Source organism: Cricetulus griseus (genome assembly GCF_003668045.3).
Source record: "Cricetulus griseus strain 17A/GY chromosome 1 unlocalized genomic scaffold, alternate assembly CriGri-PICRH-1.0 chr1_0, whole genome shotgun sequence".
NCBI lineage: Eukaryota > Metazoa > Chordata > Mammalia > Rodentia > Cricetidae > Cricetulus > Cricetulus griseus.
In genome coordinates, this window is record NW_023276806.1 from 21105562 (window position 1) to 21120355 (window position 14794).

The window sequence follows — 14794 nt, forward strand, 5'->3', positions numbered from 1 at the left end:
TGTAACTTTTGTCTTTTGATTGTTGCATGATAGTCTCTGGAATGTCTGTTTCTATAGTTTGTTTAACTGCTTGCTTGGGGAAGGATAGCTTGGCTGGTTCCAGGTGTTGACTATTATGGATAAAGCTGCTGTAAATGTTCCTGTTCAGGAGTGAGGGTCTCTGGATGAAGGACCAAATACGCAGTTGCTGGGCCGTGTGGACATTCTTTTTTGGTTTCTTGAGACAGGGTTTCTCTGTATAGCTTTGGAGGCTATCTTGGCACTCGCTCTGGAGACCAGGCTGGCCTCGAACTCACAGAGATCCGCCTGCCTCTGCCTCCCGCTTGCTGGGATTGAAGGCGTGCGCCACCACCGCCCGGCCCGTGTGGACATTCTTGTTTAGCTTCCAGAGAAAATGCTGAACTGTTTTCACAGTGGTTACACCAATGGGAGTAATCAAGTTGGTTCACAGTCTTATAACATTTTGGGTTGTCCCTGGTTTGTCAATTTATTTGTTTAGTCATTTATTTATTCATTTAGCATTCAGAAATTATTATATCTCATAATTTTAGTTTCTATTTCCCTAGTGACAACTGATGTTGAGCATCATTTTGTGTGTTTATTTTCCACTTACCACCTTTAAAATGAACTGTCCGTAGTTTTTGCTTATTTTTTGACTCTACAGTATATATTTTTCACTTTTGAGAGTTCTATTTATAATCTAAGCACTAAACCTACATGTGTGACTTGCATTTATTTTCTCCCAGTTTTTTTATTTAAAAACAAAAAAAGACAGGGTCTCATATAGCCCAGGCTGACCTCAAACTCTCTCAGTAGCCCAGAATAGCCTTGAACTCTTGCTTCTGTCTTTATCACCGAGTCTTGGGATTACAGATGGGCACCACCACCCTGGATTATGCAGAGCTGGGGATGAACCCATGGTCTCATGCATGTTATGCATGTAAACAACCAGCTAAGCTACAACCCTAGCCTGTTTGTCTTTTCATCTCCTTCACCTACAGCAAACGGTTAACATTTTGACGTACTCCATTTTATTGATCTGTCTTTGTGAACTCATGTTTTTGGTATCAAGTCAAAGTAATCTTTGCCTGATCCTAGATTTTGAAGATTTTCTTTGGAGTCTGTCTGCCATTTTGAGTTAATTTTCATGTAGGATATTTTGCACCTTTTCTGTGGCTATTGGGTTGCTCTAGAGCCGTTTGTTGACTCACTATTCTGTTACACTCTGAGGTGAAAATGTTAACTTGTGCGCTAACTAATGTTGGCTTGCTTATCTCGGTTGGTAGTCCTGTCTTAGTCTGCAAATTTGAATCATTAGAAGTTTGAAGTCAGAACCAGCCTGGTGTCCAGTCTTTCCTTGGCTTATGTGTGAATGAAAAAGAAAAAAAAAATGTTTCTGATTAATGAAGGCCTGAAACTGATTTCCCTGTTTGCTCTTTTAGGAATGCTTTAAAGGAAGCTGGGCTACTCACAAGTTACTGCATAAGAAAGCAAGTAAGTGACATTGCTTGTCCTCATGCTTGCCCTTTGCCTTGGATGCAGCTTTGGTGCCAGGGTGAGGACTCCTCTTAGTTCTGAAACTGTAATTCTGACATCTGGGATTATTCTTGGGCAGTATGTAGTAAAATATGTCTAATTACGTCTGGTTAATCTTGTTCCATGGGTTTACTATGGGTAGATGGGTCTAGCTTCGATAGTACCTGACAGTGCCTTTTGGCACCCTCTCGTCTTTCCTAGGGTGTCTGCATATTGTAGGCTGAGGATACAGGGTCTGTTGGATTTTATTTGGCCAGATCGCTATTGTTCTGTAGCTGATAATGGTTTTAAGTCTCTGACCTCCCTGTTTCTACCTCCCAGGTGCTAGATTATAGGCAAGTGTCACCACACCCTGTTGATTCTGAGGTGTCTTGTATGACCCCACAGACTGTTAACTATTTCTTTGGCTCCTCATCCTGTAAATGTAGTTACTAGTGTGGTTGATTTGAGATGGCCTGCATGGCTCCCTGGGAATTGACAAGGACCTGCTGTGCATAAAGTATTGCCATCTGATGCAAACAGTTTTGGCGGGTAGTGTGGTAGTTCATTAGTTGCTGTAAACTTTCTGTCTTAATGATTTTGGTACCTGTACTCATCTGCCTCTGTTTTCTAGGAGTTCCTTGGTCTAATGAAGTTTGTTAGATTGCTTTACCAAAGCATCTGATGTTAGCCAAATCATCTTTGAAGGAAAAAGAAATAAAATTTTAAAAAGATATATATATCTATATTTGTGGTGGTATAAAGTCATATCTGTGCTTAATGGGAATGCTGGGTTATCCCCCGGGGGGGGGGGTGGGGTGGGGGTGGGGTGGGGGTGGGGGTGTGTGTAGCCTGTGAGTAGGAAATAATGTAGGTGAAAATTTACCAACCATAAAGGAAGAGCAGCTTGGAGGTCGTGTATTTTGGGTCTTACTTCAATGGCATGAAGTCTGATGCTCTTGGGCTCACTCACTGCCTGTATCTTATCTGGACCTATTGCACTGTGGTTTTGGAAAAAGAACGTACAATGTCCTTTGCTTTTTACAGTTGTTTAAAAAGTTTTGGTGCCAGCCTCAGTTCATCTCAGGGTTATTAGAAATCTAGCACTTGTCTAGCATTTGGGACTTGGATTAAGTGGATCCTGGAATGTTAGCTTACTTAAATTTTCAGGTGTAAATTTCTAGTGAGTTTTGTGTAGAGATTAGACAAGAACTTGCTGTGTTTCAGCCTTGTGTGTCCTGGTAGCTTTGGTGTGTTTGTTTGAGGTCTGCTTTCAGTTCTCCTTTGAAAATAGTTTGTAGAAGGGCAGGGGTGCTGATCAGCAGGGAGATTTGAAAGGCTTCCTTTCCTTTCCTTTCCTTTCCTTTTCCTTTTCCTTTTCCTTTTCCTTTCCTTTTCCTTCCTTACTCCCTAGGAGTATGGTAAAGCAAAGCCTTTTTGAATTTGTTTTGAGACAGAATCTAAATGGTTCTTTAATTTGCATTTACCATTTTATGTGTGTTTGTACATACATATGCGTGAATACATGCTACAAGTGTGGAAGGAAGTCAAGAGTTTTGGGGGGATATGGTTGCCTCCTTGATTCACTGAGCCATCTGGACAGCCCTGGAGTCTACGATGCAGCTCTCTGTATGACCTGAACTTAATGATTGTCCTACCGTAGTCTCCCACTGCCAACAAAACCTCAATCTTGATTGCTCTTATCCTGTTTAAGACAAACATGCTGGCCTTACTTGAAGCAAGCATCAGTTGTCATTTTGAAACTTTTTCAATCATACTTGAATCCAGTGACAGTGAATGGAGTCCATTTGTGTTTCGGGTTCAGAAATAGTTTTGTATCGGGGAACTGGGGAGATAGCTCAGTGGTTAAGAGCAGTGACTGCTCTTCTAGAAGACCCAGGTTCAATCCCCAGCACCTACCTGGCAGCTCAGCTAACTGTCTGTAATTCCAGTTCCAGGGGATATGGTACCCTAACACAGACATTCGTGTAGGCAAAACACCAGTGCATGTAAAAATAAATCTTTGGGGGTGTGTGTGTGTTAAAAAAACATTGAAAAATTATTTTTATGTAAGTTTGCTGTGGGGTGATATAAGATTACTACTTTTAAATAAGAGCATAGAATTCAGCTGTGAAGTCTGAATTCAGATGGGAAGGTTTGATATATCATATTTGATATTTTAAAGTTTGTATGAATTGACATTGTAGAGAGCATATGTTTACCATTGGCTGCTGTTCTTCTGTTTGAGATTGAGTATAGCCCCAGGCACTGAGATTGAGAGGGTCGGAAGGTTTGTGAGCAGAGCAGTAAGGCAGCTGCTTTGTCAGGTTAGGTTGGAGTTTTGTGCCTGGGCTCTTCGTTCTGTAGTTAGCTAAGAGAGAAAGTATACTGCTCAGTAGCCTGATGACTGAAGCATCTCTTTCTTCTCTCCTCCCTTTCACATTTGTCCATCTCTCTCTCCCAGAAGATGAAAAGGCAAAACGAGAAGTATGTTCCTGGACTGTAGAAGGTGATGTGAACACTGACCCGTGGGCAGGGTACCGGTACACGGGTAAACTGAGACCACACTATCCACTGGTGAGTTTGTAATCAGAATGTAACATTGTCTCAAAGCAGTGCTCAGTAATGACTGATGAGCAGGGTTGCCTTCAGAAAGGAGCAGCAGACATTTTAGATCTTGGGGGATATTATTTAGGAACTAGTAGGACAAGGCCAGTTGGGGAAGTGGAGCAGATTTCAGATATAAACACTAAAACTTCACCGGGTGTTGGTGGCACACGCCTTTAATGCCAGCACTTGGGAGGCAGAGGTAGGTGGATCTCTGTGAGTTCGAGGCCAGCCTGGTCTCCAGAGCGAGTGCCAGGATAGGCTCCAAAGCTACACAGAGAGACCATGTCTCGAAAAACCAAAAAAAAAAAAAAAAAAAAAAATTTCATGCACTTTAAAGAAGAATGGGATGAACCAACCTTCCTTCCTTCCTTCTTTCCTTCCTTCCTTCCTTCCTTCCTTCCTTCCTTCTTCCCTCCCTCCTCCCTCCCTCTCTCCCTTCCTCCTTCTCTCCCTCTTTTTCAAGACAGACAGGGTTTTCCCTGTGTAGCTCTAGCTGTCTTGGAACTCTCTAAGGACTAGGCTGTCCTTGAACTCAAAGAGATCTGACTCTGCCTCCCAAATGCTGGGATTAAAGGTGTGCGCCACCACCACCTGTTGGGATAAATATTCTTATGGCTGTCATGAGAGAGTAGTGTATGATACTACTATTCTATGAATTTTTAATGTGACACATTATCACCTAATGACAGTGGCTTAAGAACCACTGCAGCCCCTTCCTGAAGGGACTTTCATGCATGAGTATAGTGTCTTTGGTCAGACTCGGCCACAGCTTGCTCTCTTATCTAATGCCTCACTCCATTTCACATCCAATCTGCACGCACGGGTACCTTTAGCTGCTCTCCTCCTTTCTCAAACATGGATGTGGCACCACACAGAGGAAAGTAAGCTTAGCCTTAGTGACTGAAATGGGAATCTTAAAATATTAACATGTCAACTAAGATTAACTTACGAAAAGCGGTGTCTTGGACTTCACACTTCAGCTTTCTTCCCGGGCTTGTCTTTATTACTGGTTAATAGATGTTGAACTGATCTCCTTACTGTTTTCAGATGCCCACACGGCCAGTGCCCAGTTACATTCAGAGGCCAGACTACGCTGACCACCCCCTAGGTAAGTCCTGCTTGCCTGGTTCTGCATTGTTCCCTTTGTGGGCTTGGTTATCACTGCAAAGGAAGGGATGCTTTTTTTAATAGAGTTTTCAGTGCTGGACACGTATTATAAACTTCTTTTTTAAAAGCCACATTAGAGCATTTAAAATAGATGAAGATTTTTTTTTTTCCTCCATTAAGCATCTGTCCAGTTCTGAAAACTGCTTATGTGGCTATTGAAGACTGCATTCAGAAGAATACTGTGTTTTGTGTTAGAAATGAACTGCCAGATGGGAGGGAGAGGCCTGAGTGAGTGCTCACTGGAGACTGGCTGTGGCCTTAGTAGAAGGCCACTTAGCAGTAGTGCTAGTGGTGGTTTGATGAGCATGACCCTGGTGATTCTTTAATAGTAATTGATGTTTGTTTTTGCTTAACTATGTGTCAGGCACTGTGCTAAGTTCTTTGCACGTGTTACTCCATTTAATACTTTGAACACTTCTGAGGTAGGTTCTGTTGTCTTCTCTGTTTTATAGATAATAGTGAGACATGCAGACAAGATGAGTAATTTGCTACACAGGTCAGTGGGCTTAGTCTCTGACCTTTGAACTTGTATAGTATTTAGGTTGGACTGGTGTTGACTGGTTTTTCATGTCAGAAATGAGAAATGGTGAATACCAGAGATTTTTTCATATTATTTATGTGTTTATTTTTAAATTTAAAACATTTAAAATGTTTTGGTGTTGACATGATCTGATTACGTAGTCCAAGCTGGCCTCCTGTACAGTCATTCTGTCTCAGCCCTCTGAGTATGGAATTCCATGTCTGCTGCCTGTGTGGACAGTTGCACAGTTGAATGTAAGCTGATATGGCTGTTTTTCTCTTAAGATGCCCGGAATCATAGTGTCATTTTCTATATGTAGTTTTAAAATTTAGCTAAATCCATTGTGAATAAATTTAAGGAAAACACAGTATGAGTGATTGATACCTTTGAGGTATGTAATTCTATTACTCTCTTTTGAAGGTAGTATTAACTTGTATTTTAAGAAATAAACATAAGTTTTAATAGAATAGAAAGAAGCCCTACAGTGTAGTGGTTTAAGATCATTCCCAAGATACTCTGTGAGTACATATTCGACCCAGTGCTGGTTTACATGCAGACGAACATACTACATACACCTTTCCACCCTTTTGTTTTCTCTTAGTATGTCAATATATTATCTTGGAAATATTCCATGTGAGTTCATGTAAGTGCTCCAGTTCTATAATTTTAATTTCATCGTGTGGCTGTATCATATTATCAACCAGGCCTTGACTAATAAATGGTTAGATTAGATTATTTATAGGGTTTTGTGTCTGTGACTTTGATTGTAGTTTCTATTCTTATATTTTCATCTTTGTCCCCAGTTAAGAGTCTTTTTTTTTAGGGTAATTGTGTAAAGTAATGGTTTGGATCAAAGGGTATATACATTTTTATTTTGTGATATTAGAAATTTTAGAGCCTTTTACCAATTATTGCTCTCTTAAAAAACATGAGTGTGAGATGGCCTCTGGGTGGCACACGCCTTTAGTCCCAGCACTCGGGAGGCAGAGGCAGGCGAATCTCTGTGAGTTTGAGGCCAGCCTGGTCTCCAGAGCCAGTTCCAGGACAGGCTCAAAAGCTACACAGAGAAACCCTGTCTTGAAAAACAAAAGTAAAACCTCCAAAACAAAACAAACAATAAGCAAAAAATAGGAGAAACATGAGCGTGCTTGCTCTGACAGATTATATACTAAAATTTGAACGCTATAGTGAAGACTAGCATGATAGTTATGCAAGGATGACACACAACTTCATGGAGTGGTCCAGATTTTAAAAGAAAAAACAGAATTTTGCTTCTCTTCTTCTTGTCAGCAGCATTGTTTGTTATCAATATTGTTTGTATGGTCTTTATACATCTTAAAGGTTGAGAAATTGTATATTTTATTTTAGTTTGCACTTTTAAATTATAAAGTTTAACATCTTGTCATGTATTACAAATTGTATTTTCTTTCATTTTGAATGTCTGTTCATATTCTTAACCTCTTTCCCCATTAGACTATTAGATTTTTTTCCAAAATTGATTTCTGAAATGTTCTTTGTACACTAACATTCTGAGTTATGTTTTTTCCTCAGGTGAACACTAATCTTTTGTCATTATATTATGACAGACTTTCAGCATTTGTGTCTTGTATTATTGTATTTGAATCTCACACCTTTGGTTCAGTGTGTGATTGGCCCATTTGTCTAATCACATGCCATTGCCAAGCTCGGCTGTTGAAAATGTTTCTGTATTGTCAGCCTCGTTGTTGTCACCTTTGCTCTTTTTCAGAACCCCCCTGGGTATTCTTGCATATTCATTTTTCTGTACTAAGTTTATAATGAGTTTGTCTTGATTCCCAAAATGTCTTGTTGGTATTGTTCATTGAGATAAAAATCAATTTACAGATTAATTTGGAAGAATTAATACCTTGATAGTACTAAATCTTCTATCCCAAAATAGGGTATGTTTTCTGTTCTATTATTCTCCTATATCTTGAGGTTTTTCAGGTGTTTTATTTGAAGATCTTTTACTGTTAACATTTGTTCTGAGTAATCTATTATTTAGTAGTTTAGCTTGTTTGTACTATGGTAAGTAGAGTTGTTGATTTTGACATCTTAGCTGCTAACTTGCTAACTTCTTATTTTCATCCATTCGTCAGATGATTTGTTTATTCTGTGGCTATGTAAAACTGAAATTGATTAAGCTTTTATCCTTTCTTTACATTTTATATTTTTTTCTTTCACTTGTGTCTGCTATCATTGATGGGATAGTTTGTTCCAGTTAGTACTCATTCTGTGATGTTCATTGTTTGATTGAGTTTTCTATCTTACGGTGGTAGCTGCCCATGCTTTCTGGATAGTCATTTCTAGATATGACTCTTTTCTTAATTATGGATAATTTCATGAAAGAAATATTTAGGGGACTGGAGAGAGCTCAGTGGTTAACAGCACTTTCTGCCTATAACTCCTGTTCCAGGGTATCCATTACTGTGACCTCCACTTACCAGCATATACATGGCATATACATAAAATAGTTATGAAACAGTTTGGGCATTTTTCATTTCAGAGACTGAAAACAGGGTTGATTGATAATTTGTTACATTTTCCCCCAAGATTTTGAAATTGCTCTTTTGACTTTTAAGTATATGTAAATTAGACTAATCTCTTTAATGGGGGTTATTTGGGTAGTATTTCCCAAACTTTTAGTTATGACCCTGAGAAATGGGTTTGTGACATGATCTGTGTGCATACAAATAATAATCAGCAGTATTAATTTCCCAGCAGTATTAATCTGGGACTTTATAATATAGCATATGGCACTTTTTACTCCTTTTCTACTTTTCTGAAGTTAGTTAAAATAAAGCCTACTAAAATTCATCATAAACCACTCTGGAGAGATGGCTCAGCCATTAAGAGCACTGGCTGCTCTTCCAGAGGACCCAGGTTCAATTCTTAGCACCCTCCTGATGGCTCACATCCTCCTGTAACTTCAGTTCCGGGGGACCAGATGCCCTTTTCTGGCCTCCAAGGCCACAAGGCGTACAGGCAGAATATCTATACATGGGAAACTTTAAAAACGAAACCCAACCAAACAAAAACAAAACAAAAAAAGATTCAACCCAAGAAAAGGTCATAAGCTGTAGTTTGAGTAACAATGACTTAGGTTCTGGTTTAGAACAGTAAGGCAGTTGATGGTTAGTTGCTGGTGTGTAGGTGCATCATGACATGGCCGTCAAAGCTGTTTAAAAGTTATGCTGCACTTGTCAAAGCCCGTAGTTTAGTGAATCTGAGTACACTGCCTGGCTAATGTTTACTGGTTTTCTTTAAAGTTTCCTTTATTGCCACTTTTGTGTTGGAAATACTAAAACAATAAACTAGCTTGGCCCCTCTTGATGTGAAGTGGTGTTGTATGGTACTTAAGGAGAATCAGCTGTGCTGAGCTCTGTCTTTCTGTTTGTTGGGGTTTTACTCACTCACTTTCCATTCCAGGAATGTCTGAATCGGAACAGGCTCTTAAAGGTACTTCCCAAATTAAACTACTCTCAACTGAAGATATAGAAGGGATGCGACTTGTGTGTAGGGTAAGTTGTTGTCTCCTTGTGGGTAGAACTCTACTAGGAGTACAGACAGGACACCTGTGATTGGTGGTCTAAAGCTGTAAGAATGTTACAGTGTGAACTCTTAACAGCCATCCCTTAACCTACTTTCAAAACACTTTTTTATATTTATATAATCTCTTTTAGAATAAAACTAAGAGTCATCTGTAGTTGCCATTTTCTGTGATCAGCTTTGTATTGTTTGTTTATTTGCATAAACATATTTACTGAATTTCGGAGACTTAAAGATGAACATGACTTTGCTTGAGCTTGCAGCATTATTCTTTTTTCTTTTCTTTTCTTTTTTTTTGAGACAGGGTCTCTGTATCCCTGGCTGTCCTGGAATTCAATATGTAGACCACCTGCCTCTGCCTACTGAGTGCTGGGATTTAAGACTTGACCACCACACCTAGCTTTTGTTTTTTGTTTTTTGTTTTTTTTTTGCATTATTATTATTTATTTTTTTAAAGGTTTATTATGTATACAGTGTTCTGCCTGCATGTCAGCCTGCAGGCCAGAAGAGGGCACCAGATCTCATTACAGATGGTTGTGAGCCACCATGTAGATGCTGGGAATTGAACTCAGGACCTCTGGAAGAGCAGTCGGTGCTCTTAACCTCTGAGCCATCTCTCCAGCCCATTGAAGCATTATTTTTAAAGAGTGAAATTTTTATGGTACTTTGTCATTCTGTGTTTACAAAATGTTATAGCACAGGACAAAGTTCAAGTCTTATGAGATATGGAGTATGGGTGGCATTAGATGAAGTCACATACTAAGATTTTACTAAAGAAAAGCAATTGGCTTTGTTCCCGTAGATGTTAAGGCTTTTGTGCAACATTTAAAAAGTGATTTGATGCTATTTTTTTATTTGGAGAATTTTATATTTGTTCCACTTACTGTAATTTTTTTTTTTTTTTTTTCTTCAAGACAGCGTTTCTCTGTAGCTTTGGAGCCTATCCTGGAACTCGCTTTGTAGACCAGGCTGGTCTCAAACTCACAGAAATCTGTCTGCCTTTGCCTCCCGAGTGCTGGGATTATAGGCGTGCACAACCACTGCCTGGGTGTGATTTTTTTTTTTTTAAGTTCTTTAATCTTTTGTTTCTCTTCATAGTCCCCCATTTTAGAAATGTAAGATTATCAGTTGATTGTTTATCTAACTTAGGATATACATTTTCATTAGAGCCAGATGGTGGTGGTGAATGCCTTTAATCCGAGCACTCAGAGGCAAAGGCAGAGGATCTCTGTGAACTCAAGGCCAGCCTGGTCCATAAAGTGAGTTTCAGGACAGCCAGAGCTACACAGAGGACAACCCCCCCTTGAAAAAAAAAAGTTATTAGTAAATCTGTTTATCTCAACTTATATATCAATTTATTTTTTCATAACTTTTATATTATGTTTCTGACATTTAAATGTTTCATATAAAATGTTACCAAATATTTGTGTGGTTTTTTTTGTTTGTTTGTTTTCTGAGACAGGGTTTCTCTGTGGCTTTGGAGCCTGTCCTGGAACTAACTCTTGTAGACCGGGGATAGCATAAAATCAAAGAGTGCAGAGTATAGGTTCTGTTTTATTTCTTCTTAATTGTACTTATTTTTCAGCTTGCTAGAGAAGTCTTGGATATTGCTGCTGGGATGATTAAAGCAGGTGTAACTACTGAAGAAATTGATCACGCTGTACACTTAGTAAGAGCTTTACTTTTTATTTTAGAAGTTTTAAATTATTACATTTTTTTACTTTGTTTTATAATGTCCAAAATAACTTTATTAAGTGAATTTGAAAGCTTACTTTTGCATTGTTCCAAATATGGGAAGCATTCCTAGCTATCACACTGCCTGCAGATCTTGGACATCCAGGCATTTGGGCAGCAGTAATTGAAAATATTTGGGAAAAATAAGTTAGATTTGAATGAATGGACATGTTTGTGTTCTTTTCTTTGTTGCTACTGTTATCTAAATATGGAGTGTTTGTGGTGTAATGTGAGTGACAGAGTGATGGTTTAAAGTATAGGGGAGAATGTGGGTAGCATACATGCAGATACTACACTGTACACTGTACACTGTAGTCTGCAGCTTTTGATAGCCAGCCAGGTGTTACAGTACCAGTTCTCCAGATACTTAGGCATGACTGTGCCTGTGATGCTGAAATCAATTGAAGGGCGCTTCAGACATGTTATTCTGAAACCTCAGCCTTTTATCAGCTTTTATAGAATTGATTACCCAGTGTTTCCAATAAATCATACCATTGTGTATGCCAGCTGTTCTGAAATACAGAATAAACTGCAGAAACTAGACTAGAAATCAGTTTCCTTTCATACACACAGGAAAAAGGAAATATACAGATGAGCTAGGAGGATCCTGTCTTAGTCAGTGTTGTATTGCTGTGATGAGTTGCCATTACCACAGTAGCTCTTACAAAGAAAGCATTTAATTTGGCCCTGCTCACAGTTGCAGAGGGTAAGTCCATTACCATCATGGCAGAGGGCATGGCAGCAGGCAGGTAGGTGGGGGTAGGGAGAGAGGGAGAGAGATAAGTAGATAGGGGAGGGGAGAGAGCCTGCCTCCAGTGGCACTTTCTCTAACAAGGTCAAACCTTCTACCAGAGTTCCAGTCCCTGGTGACTAAGCATTGAAAACAAACAAAAAACCTCATTAACAAGGCAATAAACAGATAGATAAAACTTGTAGTATATATGACTTGTGTGGTAAATCTTTTTGTTTTAAAATAAAGATTGCTTGTTAGACTCTTTTAGATGTAGAGTAGTTACACATCTGTATGTCCTAAGTTGTTAAGCAGTTCAAACACATGGACAATGGGTTCTAATGATTTCTGTCTATCTATCCATTACTTATGAGGTGGGAATGAAACTGACACTCCATACTGCTACAGTCATGTTGTTATTGTGACAACCTTCCTGAAAGAATTGACTGTATGTCTTGAGTTTTAAAAATGTGGGGTGGTGTGTGTGTGTGTGTGTGTGTGTGTGTGTGTGTGTGTGTGTGTGTGTGTGTGTGTGTGTGTTTGTGTGTGAGAGTGTGAGAAAAGCTTGTGAAAATCAGTTTGTTTTTTTTTTTTTTTTACCATGTGGGTCATGAGGATGGAGCTCAGGCTGTCAGGTTGGTGGCAAATGTCTCTACGTTCAGAACCGTTATGATCTGATTAATTGTATACAGATTTTTTTTTCTTTTGTTCACTCCAGATGATTTTCTCTATATTTTAATTTACTATAGGCATGCATTGCAAGAAATTGCTATCCTTCTCCCCTGAATTACTATAATTTCCCAAAGTCTTGTTGTACCTCAGTGAATGAAGTCATCTGCCATGGGATTCCAGACAGACGGCCTTTGCAAGAAGGTGATATTGTTAATGGTAAGAAACATTTCATTATGAGCAAAGAAACAAGTTTTGGGAGTCTGTTAGGTTGTTTCTGTTTTCTTGACTTAATTTTTCCTCTATTTAAAACTCAGCATCACTCAAAAATGAAGGAACCCCACTTTGCTGTTTCTATTTTGAGACAAGATCTCTTTACAGAGCCCTCTCTGTTCTAGAACTCATTATGTAGATCAGGCTGGCCTTGAACTCACAAAATTCTGCCTGTCTCTGCTCCCCACACATGGCAGGAAACCTGTTTTTGTTGAGTGTGTTGTTGTGTGTGTGTTGCCTTCAGCATTTATCTAGTATGATGTGTTCTGTACAACATGTATTTTTTCCACAGGGTTGTAGGCAAGAGACACCAGTGCAGAAGCAATAATACTGTGCCCATTGTATAGTTTCCTTTACCAAAATTTACTAACAGTTATGAAGAGATCAGGGAAGCAATAATACTGTGCCCATTGTATAGTTTCCTTACCAAAATTTACTAACGGTTATGAAGAGATCAGGGTAGGTTTTCAGGAGAGATTTCAGAGAAACCCTTAGTTGTAATTTATAAAGACCTTAAGAAAAGGCAGAAGAAGTACCTTTTTAAAAAATTTTTATTTATTATGTATTCTGCTTCCATGTATATCTGCACACCAGAAGAGGGCACCAGATCTCATTACAGATGGTTGTGAGCCACCGTGTGGTTGCTGGGAATTGAACTCACAATCTCTGGAAGAGCAGTCAGTGCTCCTAACCTCTGAGCCATCTCTCCAGCCCAAGAAGTAGCTTTTTAAAATGGAGTGGCTTTGGACTCCTGTACTCTGCTGTCTTGGAAACACTGTGTGTGTTGAGCTACAGTAACCTTTCCCTTTGGGATTGAAAGTATCCATGAAGTAAGTTCCCTAGAGAAAAGTAATCAGCAGCCTTACCCAGCTGTGAACCCTGTGAGCTACAGTGACAACTGGCTTGGCAAAAGATGATCCCTGGTGTAATCATAACATGGAAGTTATGGGGATAAACAGCTACTTTTTGATTTAAGAAATCCATGGGCCAAGCTATGATCAGCGAACGTGATACTACCTTTCTGCTAAATGGACACAGCATTACAGGACACCCTAGGTTCTTCTCTTCACACCCACAGATGAGTACAGCTCTCAGCTTTCATCAGAGAACCTTCTTTTTGCAGTGGATGGCGATTAATGCAGAGATCATAAGTAGGCAGTGTGCAGAGAAACAGATGAGACTTGTGCTTAGCTCCAAGCGGAACAGCTCTCTCACACCGTCATCCCCTCACCCCACCCCCTGCCAAGGCTCAGGAGCCATTTTAGAAGAGGGGGAAGAAAGATCCTAAGAGTCAAGGCTGTAGACAGCTGCAGTGAAACAGTGTTTGCTGGGCATTACGGCCTTGGACACATGAATTCACAGCACCTGTGACTGAACACACAGACCTTTACAAGACCATGCCACCAAAATTCCAGAATTGAGGGGAGTGCAGAGGGTTCATGAAGTCCTCTCCTTAGTTGAGAAAGAACAATGGCTTCCGAGGGAGGGAGAGTCAGGCCTGGTGTGACTCAAATGTCCTACACCTATGTACCTGTAAGTAGCACTAAGAGGACTTGGGAGTGTTTAAAACCAACACATGAAGTTGGGATTGGAAGGACTAATAGGGGGTGGATTTGGTCACAACCCATTATATTCATGTATTAAGTTCTCAAATGATTAAAACAATTAAAAATGATAGGCTTCCCTAGACGTCCCATGCTGTATTATATATGTATATAGTTCATCTTATGCGTTGAAATGTCTATAATGCAAAGCTTGCGCTTGTATGAGTGTGTTCTTGTATGTGTGAGTGCTCACCTGTGCACACTTGTGGGGACACCAGAGGTTAACACTGGGTGTTTTCCTCTATCACTCTCTCCACCTTACTTTTTTTTTAAGATTTATTTATAATGTATACATCATTCCTCCTACATGTCTGCCTGCAGGCCAGAAGAGGGCACCAGATCTCATTACAGATGGTTGTGAGTCATCATGTGGGTGCTGGGAATTGAACTCAGGACCTCTGGAAG

General features: G+C 39.6%; 1 protein-coding gene and 1 non-coding gene across 5 annotated transcripts in view; both read left to right on the forward strand.

Annotated features, from left to right (window-relative positions):
- Metap1 (methionyl aminopeptidase 1) overlaps nucleotides 1-14794 on the forward strand; it is a 41627-nt gene that overhangs the window by 7227 nt on the left and 19606 nt on the right. For 3 of the 4 annotated variants that reach the window (XM_035452003.1, XM_027395819.2, XM_027395817.2), the window contains exons 2-7: nucleotides 1443-1494; nucleotides 3980-4092; nucleotides 5173-5233; nucleotides 9260-9351; nucleotides 10965-11048; nucleotides 12593-12731. In XM_035452003.1, the coding sequence (XP_035307894.1) occupies nucleotides 1443-1494; nucleotides 3980-4092; nucleotides 5173-5233; nucleotides 9260-9351; nucleotides 10965-11048; nucleotides 12593-12731 (541 nt within the window). The remainder of the gene's footprint in view (nucleotides 1-1442; nucleotides 1495-3979; nucleotides 4093-5172; nucleotides 5234-9259; nucleotides 9352-10964; nucleotides 11049-12592; nucleotides 12732-14794) is intronic. The other variant, XM_027395818.2, reaches the window with a different exon arrangement.
- Nucleotides 6959-7063, forward strand: LOC113831837. The gene has a single exon (XR_003481342.1). It is a non-coding gene; the product is annotated as a U6 spliceosomal RNA (small nuclear RNA).